Raw genomic sequence first — 11,771 nt, forward strand, 5'->3', positions numbered from 1 at the left:
TGGCTCCCAGTTGGAACCACTCATCCGGAGCAGGGTGGATGGGTGGATGGATGGATGGATGTTGGATGGACAGATGGATGGATGGACAGATGGATAAGGTGATGGATCTCCATGGCTCCCAGATGGAACCACTCATCCGGAGCAGGGTGGTTCCCTCTTCTCCCGCTGTTCCTTTCGGGAACATCAAAGCCATAATCATCCTCCAGGACCAGGGAGGTGACACCCACGTTGTCCAACCACCCTCTGACTCACCCCACCAAGGCCACATCCCACTTTCTACCTCCACTATAAAGGTGCCCAAGGCACCAGCTCCCAACTTCCCAACACACAGAGAACCGGCTCCGACCTCCTCCATCAGGTGAGTCCCATCCCCATGGATGCTCCAAGGGGGGTCTCCAGCTCCTGGTGGCTCCATGTCCCATTGGATGGGTTTGGTGGGGACACTTTGGGTTCGATCGGTTGATATTGGATGTCCTGGTTGATATTGGATGTCCCAGTTGATATTGGATGTCCCGGTTGATATTGGATGTCCTGGTTGATATTGGATGTCCCAGTTGATATTGGATGTTCCGGTTGATATTGGATGTCCTGGTTGATACTGGATGTCCCAGTTGATACTGGATGTCCCAGTTGATATTGGATGTCCCAGTTGATACTGGATGTCCCAGTTGATACTGGATGTCCCAGTTGATACTGGATGTCCCAGTTGATATTGGATGTCCTGGTTGATATTGGATGTCCTGGTTGATATTGGATGTCCTGGTTGATATTGGATGTCCCAGTTGATATTGGATGTCCTGGTTGATACTGGATGTCCCAGTTGATACTGGATGTCCCAGTTGATACTGGATGTCCCAGTTGACATGGGATGTCCCATTTGGATTGGGAGATGCTTCTTCTTGAGCTCGGGGTGGTGGTTTTGGTGCTCAGCTCAACCAAACCAAGGTGGAGGTGCAGGTCCAAGCCCATCCCAAGGTCCATAAGGGTGAAGATGCTCCAACCCCCTTGGTCATGGTGCCTCCATCCCATGCTGGAGGTAGGAGGACATCACTGAGGACCTTGGGACCAAGCGCTCCTATGGGTTGATCCAATGGGGTTTCTCTGCCCCAGGAATGGCTTGTGGTGGACATGGGACCTTCAGCTTCATCCCCATCTTCATCCTCACCACTGCTCTTCTGCTGAGGACCCAACCGGTGCAAGCTCAAGGGAAGGGCAACCAAGGAGATGAGTGTAAGTCCAATGGGTGGCCAAGGAGGGAGGATGGGGACAAGCAATGGGACTGGGATAATGCCATGGTGGGAAGGTTTGGGCAAGGCCTGATGGGGTCGGGAAGCTGCTTTGGAGCTAAAGCCACCTCATTCCACGTGGAGAAGTCCTGCATCCCATTGGGATAACTCCCTATAGGGAATTCTGTTCCAGCTCCATGGTCCACGGGGAATCACCTGGATGAGGCTCCATCCCAATTGGAATATCTCCCTTTCTTCTGGCCTCCACAATGATGTTCTACCAAAGGAGAAGCCCAAAGGATGGGTCTCAACAGGGTGGAATCCGGGATGCAAAGTGCTTGGATCTGCCCCAGTCTTGGGGTTTCTTCACCCAAATCAGTGTCCTCAAAGCTGCTTGTGGGTCTTCTGGCTGCCATTGGCTGGATGAGCCTTGGTGGACCGCTTGGGATGGAGACACCATCGTCTTGCTTGGAGCTCTGGTTGCCCTGGGAATGGGAATGGGATGGATCCCACCATCCATATCCTTTACTTCCACCTCCATTGATGGACCTTTGAGCTGGTTCTTCTCCTATGAAGCCCAAGGAAGCTGCTGAGATACCTTCAAGGAGCTTGGTGGGATCTAAACCAACCAGGATGGTCCTTGGGATGAGCAGGATTGGACCTTGGCAGCGCTGTCAGGACCGGATAGTGGCGAATTCCAAGCGGCTGGAAGCTGGGGCGTCTCCCACTGCCACCCAGTACAAACCAGTCCCGCTGGTAGATTCCAATGTCCCAACCTGCTGTGGGAAGGTTGGACCGTTCCAGATGCCACCTTCTCCAATGCTTGGAAGTCCTCAAAAGAGCCTGAACCATCTGGAATGTCCCACATCCTGGAATGGGTGTTGGAGAACCCATCTGGAGGTTCTACTGCATGGTTTGGGGTGGGAAAGGGGATCTGCCATTGGAAAAGCCCCATTTTGGGATGCTGGTGGTCATGACCTTAAGGTGGTGATGGCCCCAAGGTGGTGATGGTCTCAAGGTGGTGATGGTCTTAATGTGGTCATGATCTCAGTGTGGTGATGGTCCCAGTATGGTCATGGTCTCAATGTGGTGATGGTCCCAATGTGGTGATGGTCTCAACATGGTCATGGTCTCAATGTTGCCATGGTCTCAATGTGGCCATGGTCCCAATGTGGTGATGGTCTTAATGTGGTCATGATCTCAGTGTGGTGATGGTCTCAGGGTGGTCATGGTCCCAATGTGGTGATGGTCTCAATGTGGTGATGGTCTTAATGTGGTCATGGTCCCAGTGTGGTGATGGTCTCAATGTGGCCATGTTCTCAGTGTGGTGATGGTCTCAATGTGGTCATGGTCTCAATGGGGTCATGGTCTCAATGGGGTCATGGTCTCAATGTGGTGATGGTCTCAATGTGGTCATGGTCCCAGTGTGGTCATGGTCTCAATGTGGTCATGGTCTCAATGTGGGCATGGTCTCAATGGGGTCATGGTCTCAATGTGGTCATGGTCTCAGTGTGGTGATGGTCTCAATGGGGTCATGGTCCCAATGTGGTCATGGTCTCAAGGTGGTCCTAGCTTCAGGACGGCCACCCAATAAACCTCATTCACCATCAACACCCTGACAAGGTGGAAGAGGACCTCATGTTATAGATGTTGGATGGGATGGGATGAGCTCATCACTGTGTCCTCCAAGGACCATCAACATTGGGCACCTCCTGAAACCAAGTCAAGATGAGGAGACCATTAAACCTGTTGGAAGACCAAAGACCTCCCAGATGACTCTTCCTGTCAACCATCCTGATGGACCTGAGCCACATTCCTCACATGCCTCTTATCGCTTCCGCTGCGTCAGGGCTTCTCCTGCTTGGGTTGATGCAACCGGCTCCTGCCTTGCTCCATGATGGGAATGGGATGAGCCATCCTGGAGGTCGGCAGCGTTGGGAGCTGGTCCTGCAGGTCCCATCAGCTCTTTGGATGTGCGTCACCTCCTGCCTTGACCTGGATGGAGCCTCCCAAGTGGATCCTGAGGCTCCTCCCTGGAGCCCAGAGGAGATCAGGGCTTCCTGGTGCTTGATGACCCCATGGACTGGTCCCAATGGTCTCCTATATGGAGGTCTCACCTCCATCATCTGCCTGCTGATGGAGGCCATGGACCTTCAGGGGTTGCTTCGAGCACTTGGGATCGTGTGTGGGGCCCAAATCTGCTCCTTTTACCCCCAAAAAATCTCTTTAAAATCTTGAAAATCCCTTAAAAAAATCCTTTTATCCCCAAATCATCTCTTTTTACCCCAAATAATTTTTCCCCCTAAAATCATCTATTTTTTCCCCTAAAAAATAAATTTTTTCTTTAAAATAATCTTTATCACCCAAATAATCCCTTTTTCCCCCAATCATCTCTTTTCCACCCAAATAATCCTTTTTGCCTCAAAATCACCTTTTTCCCCCACATAATCCCCCTTTCCCCCCCAAATCATCGTTTTTGCCCCCAAATCCCTTCTCCCCCAAATCCCCTTCCTCCAAATCATCTCTTTTCCCCCCAAATGATATCTTTTTTTCCCCTAAATCCTCTCTTTTTACCCCTCAAACCATCTGGTTTCCATCCAGGAACCCACCTTGGTGGGACCTGAGTGATGTGTGATTGTTCACCTTGACCCATTATCTTGACCACCATCATCTACACCCATTATCTGGACCATCATCTACACCCATCACCTTGACCATCATCTGCACCCATCATCTGGACCATCATCTTGACCATCTTCACCCATTATCTTGACCATCATCATCTACACCCATCATCTTGGCCATTATCTTGACCCATCGACCATCATCTTGACCCATTATCTTGACCATCATCTTCACCCATCATCTGGACCATCTTCACCCATCATCTTCACCCATCATCTACACCCATCACCTTGACCATCATCTTGACCATCTTCACCCATCATCTTGACCATCATCTACACCCATCACCTTGACCATCATCTTCACCCATCATCTTCACCCATCATCTTGACCTTCATCTTCACCCATCATCTTCACCCATCACCTTGACCATCATCTTCACCCATTATCTTGACCATCATCTACACCCATCATCTTCACCCATTATCTTGCCCCATGAAATACCAAACCCACCCATCTTTGCTGCCTTGAAGATGCTTTTGGCACCTTCTGGCCCTCACATCCTCCAGCCATGGACACCTTCCTGAAGCCTTCTCCTTGTCAACCTCACACCACCAGCTTGCTATGGAGGACCCAGCTGCTGGTGCCCTCTCATGGTGCCCCTTTGGTGTGTTCCAGGGTCGGAGGAGGAGGGGTCCCGTATCATCGGGGGGAGACCTTGCTCCATCAACCAGAGACCCTTCCAAGTGGCCCTGGTCAAGAGGGGGCAGATCCTATGTGGAGGAAGCTTGGTAGATGCCCAATGGGTCCTCACAGCTGCCCACTGCAAGCAGCCACCCAGGTAAGACCCATGTGCCCCTTGCTTCCCAACCAGCCAATGGGGAGACGTGGGGTTGGTTGGTGCCCCCTTCTAGAACATAGGGTGAAGCTTCCATGATCCCACTTTGAGTTATGGGGTCCCTTGAAGTTTGGGTTCCACCAATGAGCTTCTACTTGAGTTACAGAGCTGGAGATGGACCATGGGACATGATGGGTCCATACAAGGGTTGGGTTCCACCAATGACCATTCACTTAAGAGTAGGTTCCCCCCTGCCCCATAGCTGTGGATCTCCAGCTTCTCCATAAGGTTCCATGGGACCTTTGGGAGGGTTTCTCATAAGAAGATGTTGGGACAATGGAGTTGAGATGCTGATGGAGGAAGATGAAGCCAAGGACTTGAAGAGGTCCTCAAGGAGCCATCATGGATCCTCAAGTCCTTCCTGCTCTTCCCCTCAATGGGATAAGGAAGCTCCAAGGCCTTGAGATGTCTCTTTTGGAGGTGCCACCATTGACTCCTCCATCTCCTCCATGCAGGGACCTCAAGGTGCTCATCGGGACCAACACCTTGAGTCAGGGCACAGGAGAAGTCAGGTCCATCTCCAGGCTCCTGGTCCACCCGTCCTACAACCCCCGGAGGAACGACAACGACTTCATGCTCCTGAGGCTCAACAAGCCCGTCCGCTTCAGCAGCAGCATCAAGAAGATCAGGTTGGCCACCAAGTGCCCCATGGATGGGATGAGGTGCAGCGTGTCCGGATGGGGGACCACCAAGTCTCCAGGAGGTAACTGGAGGGGCAGGAGAGCTCAAGGGAAGAGCTTGGGATGGGGTTAGACCGAGCTTGGGATGGGGTTGGACTGAGCTTGGGATGGGGTTGGACTGAGCTTGGGATGGGGTTGGACTGAGCTTGGGATGGGGTTGGACTGAGCTTGGGATGGGGTTGGACTGAGCTTGGGATGGGGTTGGACTGAGCTTGGGATGGGGTTGGACTGAGCTTGGGATGGGGTTGGACTGAGCTTGGGATGGGGTTGGACTGAGCTTGGGATGGGGTTGGACTGAGCTTGGGATGGGGTTGGACCGAGCTTGGGATGGGGTTGGACTGAGCTTGGGATGGGGTTGGACCGAGCTTGGGATGGGGTTAGACCGAGCTTGGGATGGGGTTGGACTGAGCTTGGGATGGGGTTGGACTGAGCTTGGGATGGGGTTGGACCGAGCTTGGGATGGGGTTGGACTGAGCTTGGGATGGGGTTGGACCGAGCTTGGGATGGGGTTGGACTGAGCTTGGGATAGGGTTAGACTGAGCTTGGGATGGGGTTGGACAGAGCTTGGGATGGGGTTGGACCGAGCTTGGGATGGGGTTGGACTGAGCTTGGGATGGGGTTGGACCGAGCTTGGGATGGGGTTGGACTGAACTTGGGATGGGGTTAGACCGAGCTTGGGATGGGGTTGGACCGAGCTTGGGATGGGGTTGGACTGAGCTTGGGATGGGGTTGGACTGAGCTTGGGATGGGGTTGGACCGAGCTTGGGATGGGGTTGGACTGAGCTTGGGATGGGGTTAGACCGAGCTTGGGATGGGGTTGGACCGAGCTTGGGATGGGGTTGGACTGAGCTTGGGATGGGGTTGGACCGAGATTGGGATGGGGTTGGACAGAGCTTGGCATGGGGTTGGACTGAGCTTGGGATGGGGTTGGACCGAGCTTGGGATGGGGTTGGACCGAGCTTGGGATGGAGTTGGACCTCCCTTGGGATGGGGTTGGACTGAGCTTGGGATGGGGTTGGACCGAGCTTGGGATGGGGTTGGACTGAGCTTGGGATGGGGTTGGACTGAGCTTGGGATGGGGTTGGACTGAGCTTGGGATGGGGTTGGACCGAGCTTGGGATGGGGTTGGACTGAGCTTGGGATAGGGTTAGACTGAGCTTGGGATGGGGCTGGAACGAGCTTGGGATGGGGTTGGACCTCGCTTGGGATGGGGTTGGACCGAGCTTGGGATGGGGTTGGACCTCCTTTGTGATGGGGTTGGACCAAGCTTGGGATGGGGTTGGACTGAGCTTGGGATGGGGTTAGACCGAGCTTGGGATGGGGTTGGACCGAGCTTGGGATGGGGTTGGACTGAGCTTGGGATGGGGTTGGACTGAGCTTGGGATGGGGTTGGGCCTCCCTTGGGATGGGGTTGGACCTCCTTTGGGATGGGGTTGGACTGAGCTTGGGATGGGGTTGGACTGAGCTTGGGATGGGGTTGGACTGAGCTTGGGATGGGGTTGGACTGAGCTTGGGATGGGGTTGGGCCTCCCTTGGGATGGGGTTGGACCTCCTTTGGGATGGGGTTGGACTGAGCTTGGGATGGGGTTGGACTGAGCTTGGGATGGGGTTGGACTGAGCTTGGGATGGGGTTGGGCCTCCCTTGGGATGGGGTTGGACCTCCTTTGGGATGGGGTTGGACTGAGCTTGGGATGGGGTTGGACTGAGCTTGGGATGGGGTTGGACCGAGCTTGGGATGGGGTTGGACTGAGCTTGGGATGGGGTTGGACTGAGCTTGGGATGGGGTTGGGCCTCCCTTGGGATGGGGTTGGACCTCCTTTGGGATGGGGTTGGACCGAGCTTGGGATGGGGTTGGACCGAGCTTGGGATGGGGTTGGACTGAGCTTGGGATGGGGTTGGACTGAGCTTGGGATGGGGTTGGACTGAGCTTGGGATGGGGTTGGACCTCCTTTGGGATGGGGTTGGACCGAGCTTGGGATGGGGTTGGACCGAGCCTGGGATGGGGTGGAAGAGGCATCTCCAAGGAGAGCAAGTCCTCATGGAGAACATTGTCTACTTGGGTTCTTCTTTGGGAGTGGGTTCCTTTGGTGGTTACCAACAGTGTCCCAACCCATCTCCACCATCCCAACCCATCTCCACCATCCCAACCCATCTCCACCATCCCAACCCATCTCCACCATCCCAACCCATGTCCATCATCCCAACCCATCTCCATCATCCCAACCCATGTCCATCATCCCAACCCATCTCCACCATCCCAACCCATCTCCACCATCCCAATCCATCTCCACCATCCTAACCCATCTCCACCATCCCAACCCGTCTCTATCATCCCGAACCCATGTCCATCATCCCAACCCATTTCCATCATCCCACCCCATCTCCACCATCCCAACCCATCTCCACCATGCCATGACCATCATCCCAACCCATCTCCATCATCCCAACCCATCTCCATCATCCCAACCCATCTCCACCATCCACCAGCCCAAGGATCCCATCCAAAGTGGGACAAGGCTCCATTGTTGGTGGCTTTGGACCTTCTCAACCTTCTCCTTGTCCATCACCTTGTTCTGCAGCGAAGCTCCCTCAGGACCTGCAGTGTGCAGCCATTGAAGCCTTCGGGAGGGACAAGTGCGCCAGGGCCTATGGCAATGCCATCACCCCCAACATGTTCTGTGCTGGGGTCCCCCAAGGGGGGGTTGACTCCTGCCAGGTAAGGTCCCATCAGGAACCTTCTTTTGAGCTGCAGACCCAAGGGGAGATGGGTTCTGGTTGGTATGGACCAAGTGGTGGGTTCATGGGAGGGTTGGGGTCCACCGATGACCTTCTGCTTGAGCTATGGAGATGGGGATGGATCTTAGACCACATTGGGTCCATACAAGGGTTAGGTTCCATCAATGACCTTCTCCTTGAGCTATGGAGATGGGGATGGGTCATGGACCCCATTGGGTCCATACAAGGGTTGGGTTCCACCAATGACGACCTTCTCAAGCCATGGAGATGGGGATGGGTCATGGACCCCATTGGGTCCATAACAAGGATTTGGGTCCACCAATGACCTTCTGCTTGAGTTATGGAGATGGGGATGGGTCCCGGACCACATTGGGTCCATACAAGGGTTGGGGTCCACCAATGACCTTGAGCTATGGAGATGGAGATGGGTCCTGGACCCCATTGGGTCCATACAAGGGTTGGGTTCCACCAATGACCTTCTGCTTGAGCTATGGAGATGGGGATGGATCATGGACCACATTGGGTCCATACAAGGGTTGGGGTCCACCAATGACCTTGAGCTATGGAGATGGAGATGGGTCCTGGACCCCATTGGGTCCATACAAGGGTTGGGGTCCACCAATGACCTTCTCCTTGAGCTATGGAGATGGGGATGGATCATGGACCACATTGGGTCCATACAAGGGTTGGGGTCCACCAATGACCTTGAGCTATGGAGATGGAGATGGGTCCTGGACCCCATTGGGTCCATACAAGGGTTGGGGTCCACCAATGACCTTGAGCTATGGAGATGGGGATGGATCCTGGACCCCATTGGGTCCATACAAGGGTTGGGGTCCACCAATGACCTTCTCCTTGAGCTATGGAGATGGGGATGGATCTTAGACCACATTGGGTCCATAACAAGGATTTGGGTCCACCAATGACCTTCTCCTTGAGCTATGGAGATGGGGATGGATCTTAGACCACATTGGGTCCATAACAAGGATTTGGGTCCACCAATGACCTTCTCCTTGAGCTATGGAGATGGGGATGGGTCATGGACCACATTGGGTCCATACAAGGGTTGAGGTCCACCAATGACCTGCTTGAGTTATGGAGATGGGGATGGGTCATGGATGGGTCCATACAAGGGTTGGGTTCCATCAATGACCTTCTCCTTGAGCTATGGAGATGGGGATGGGTCATGGACCCCATTGGGTCCATACAATGTTTGGGGTCCACCAATGACCTTCTGCTTGAGCTATGGAGATGGGGATGGGTCCTGGACCCCATTAGGTCCATACAAGGGTTGGGTTCCACCAATGACCTTCTGCTTGAGCTATGGAGATGGGGATGGGTCCTGGACCACATTGGGTCCATACAAGGGATGGGGTCCACCAATGACCTTCTCCTTGAGCCATGGGGATGGGGATGGGTCATGGACCTCATTGGGTCCATACAAGGGTTGGGTTCCACCAATGACCATCTCCTTGAGTTATGGAGATGGGGATGGGTCATGGATGGGTCCATACAAGGTTGCCTATGGGGGTTTCTCCCCCCCCAACCCCATCCCTCCCCTATGTTCCTCCTGACCCCACACTGGTTCCTCTCCCCATAGGGTGACTCCGGAGGCCCCTTGGTGTGCGATGGGGTCCTACAAGGGGTGGTCTCATGGGGTATGGCCGTCTGCGGGCGCCGAGGACAGCCCGGGGTCTACGCCAACGTCTGTAGGGCCGTGCCCTGGATCAGGAGGGTCATCGGGAGGTCCTGAGGACCCCATAGGGCACCGCTATGGGGTCCCAGTAGCTCCCTGCTTACTGGGGGGACTGGAGGATGGAGGGCGTCAATGGGGAAACCCAATGGGTGCCAATGGGGGGAAATGGGGGGAGAATAAAGGAGAAGAGTGGAATGGAGTCGTGGAGTTAATGGGGGAACTGGGAGCAATGGGAGCAATGGGAACTGGGAGCAATGGGGGGCAATGGGGGGTAATGGGAACTGGGAGCAATGGGAGCAATGGGGGATAATGGGAACTGGGAGCAATGGGAGCAATGGGAACTGGGAGCAATGGGGGGCAATGGGAACTGGGAGTAATGGGAACTGGGAGCAATGGGGAGAGAGCAATGGGAACTGCGAGCAATGGGGGGAGCAATGGAAACTGGGAGCACTGGGAGTGAAGGGGGGCAATGGGAACTGGGAGCAATGGGGGGAGCAATAGGAACTGGGAGCAATGGGGAGAAATGGGAACTGGGAGCACTGGGAGCAATGAGGGGTAATGGGAACTGGGAGCAATGAGGAGCAATGGGAACTGGGAGCAATGGGGGATAATGGGAACTGGGAGCACTGGGAGCAATGTGGCGGCAATGGGAACTGGCAGCAATGGGCGGCAATGGGATCTGGAAGCAATGGGGAGCAATGGGAACTGGGAGCAATGGGGAGCAATGGGAACTGGAAGCAATGGGAACAATGGGGAGAAATGGGAACTGGGAGCACTGGGAGCAATGAGGGGTAATGGGAACTGGGAGCAAAGGGGGAGCAATGGGAACTGGGAGCACTGGGAGCAGTGTGGGGTAATGGGAAGTTGGATCACTGGGAGCACTGGGAACTGGATGCAATGGGGAGCAATGGGAACTGGGAGCACTGGGAGCAATGGGAGCAATGGGAACTGGAAGCACTGGGAACAATGGGGAGAAATGGGAACTGGGAGCACTGGGAGCAATGAGGGGTAATGGGAACTGGGAGCAAAGGGGGAGCAATGGGAACTGGGAGCAATGGGGGAGCAATGGGAACTGGGAGCAATGAGGGGTAATGGGAACTGGGAGCAATGGGGGAGCAATGGGAACTGGGAGCAAAGGGGGAGCAATGGGAACTGGGAGCACTGGGAGCACTGAGGGCAATGGGAACTGGGAGCACTGGGAGCACTGAGGGGCAATGGGAACTGGGAGCACTGGGAGCACTGAGGGGCAATGGGAACTGGGAGCACTGGGAGCACTGAGGGGCAATGGGAACTGGGAGCACTGGGAGCACTGAGGGGCAATGGGCACTGGGAGCACTGGGAGCACTGAAGGGCAATGGGAACTGGGAGCACTGGGAGCACTGGGGGACATGGAGGCTTCCCCACTGGGAGGCCCAGAAGCCACCTCAAGGTTCCCAAACCAGTCACCCCAGTTTCCAGCAGGAGCTGGCAGGGGCTCAAGGTGGGAGGTGACAGTGGAGGGTACTGGGGTGAACTGGGAGGCACTGGGGTGAACTGGGAGGCACTGGGATGAGCTCGGAGGCACTGGGAAGGACACTGGGAAGCACTGGGATGAACTGAGATGAACCTGGGAGGCACTGGGAAGGACGGGAAAGGCACTGGGTTGAACTGGGAGGCACTGGGGTGAACTGGGAGGCACTGAGAAGCACTGGGAGTCATTGATTGGACCGTGCCTACTCCCGAAGCCTCTGATTGGCCTTTACCTGCCCTGCCCGCCTCTGATTGGCCCACAGCCACCCAGACAGCCTCTGATTGGCCCACACCTCCCCCGGCCGGCTCTGATTGGCCCATGCCCACCCTGGCAGGTGCTAATTGCCCTGCTTAACTCTGATTGGCCAATGCCTCCCCTGCCCGTCTCTGATTGGCCCATC

At 55.0% G+C, this 11,771-nt stretch overlaps 1 protein-coding gene across 1 annotated transcript; it reads left to right on the forward strand.

The window, feature by feature from the left end:
- Positions 1–221: 221 nt before the first annotated feature.
- LOC101868956 (kallikrein-14-like) lies at positions 222–10,026 on the forward strand. Its single transcript, XM_034072324.1, has 6 exons — positions 222–358; positions 1,111–1,230; positions 4,530–4,692; positions 5,205–5,452; positions 8,009–8,145; positions 9,766–10,026. The coding sequence occupies exons 2-6, from the start codon at positions 1,113–1,115 to the stop codon at positions 9,916–9,918; spliced, it is 819 nt and encodes a 272-aa protein (XP_033928215.1). The 5' UTR covers positions 222–358; positions 1,111–1,112; the 3' UTR covers positions 9,919–10,026.
- The last annotated feature ends 1,745 nt before the right edge of the window (positions 10,027–11,771 follow it).

Source organism: Melopsittacus undulatus, chromosome 26 (assembly GCF_012275295.1).
Source record: "Melopsittacus undulatus isolate bMelUnd1 chromosome 26, bMelUnd1.mat.Z, whole genome shotgun sequence".
Classification (NCBI taxonomy): Eukaryota; Metazoa; Chordata; class Aves; order Psittaciformes; family Psittaculidae; genus Melopsittacus; species Melopsittacus undulatus.

Coding starts and splice junctions, on each gene's coding strand:
- LOC101868956 (XM_034072324.1), top strand. CDS start 1,113: ATGGCTTGTGGTGGACATGGGACCTTCAGCTTCATCCCCATCTTCATC. Junction 1,231..4,529: donor GGGCAACCAAGGAGATGAGT/GTAAGTCCAATG, acceptor GGTGTGTTCCAG/GGTCGGAGGAGGAGGGGTCC. Junction 5,453..8,008: donor GACCACCAAGTCTCCAGGAG/GTAACTGGAGGG, acceptor CTTGTTCTGCAG/CGAAGCTCCCTCAGGACCTG.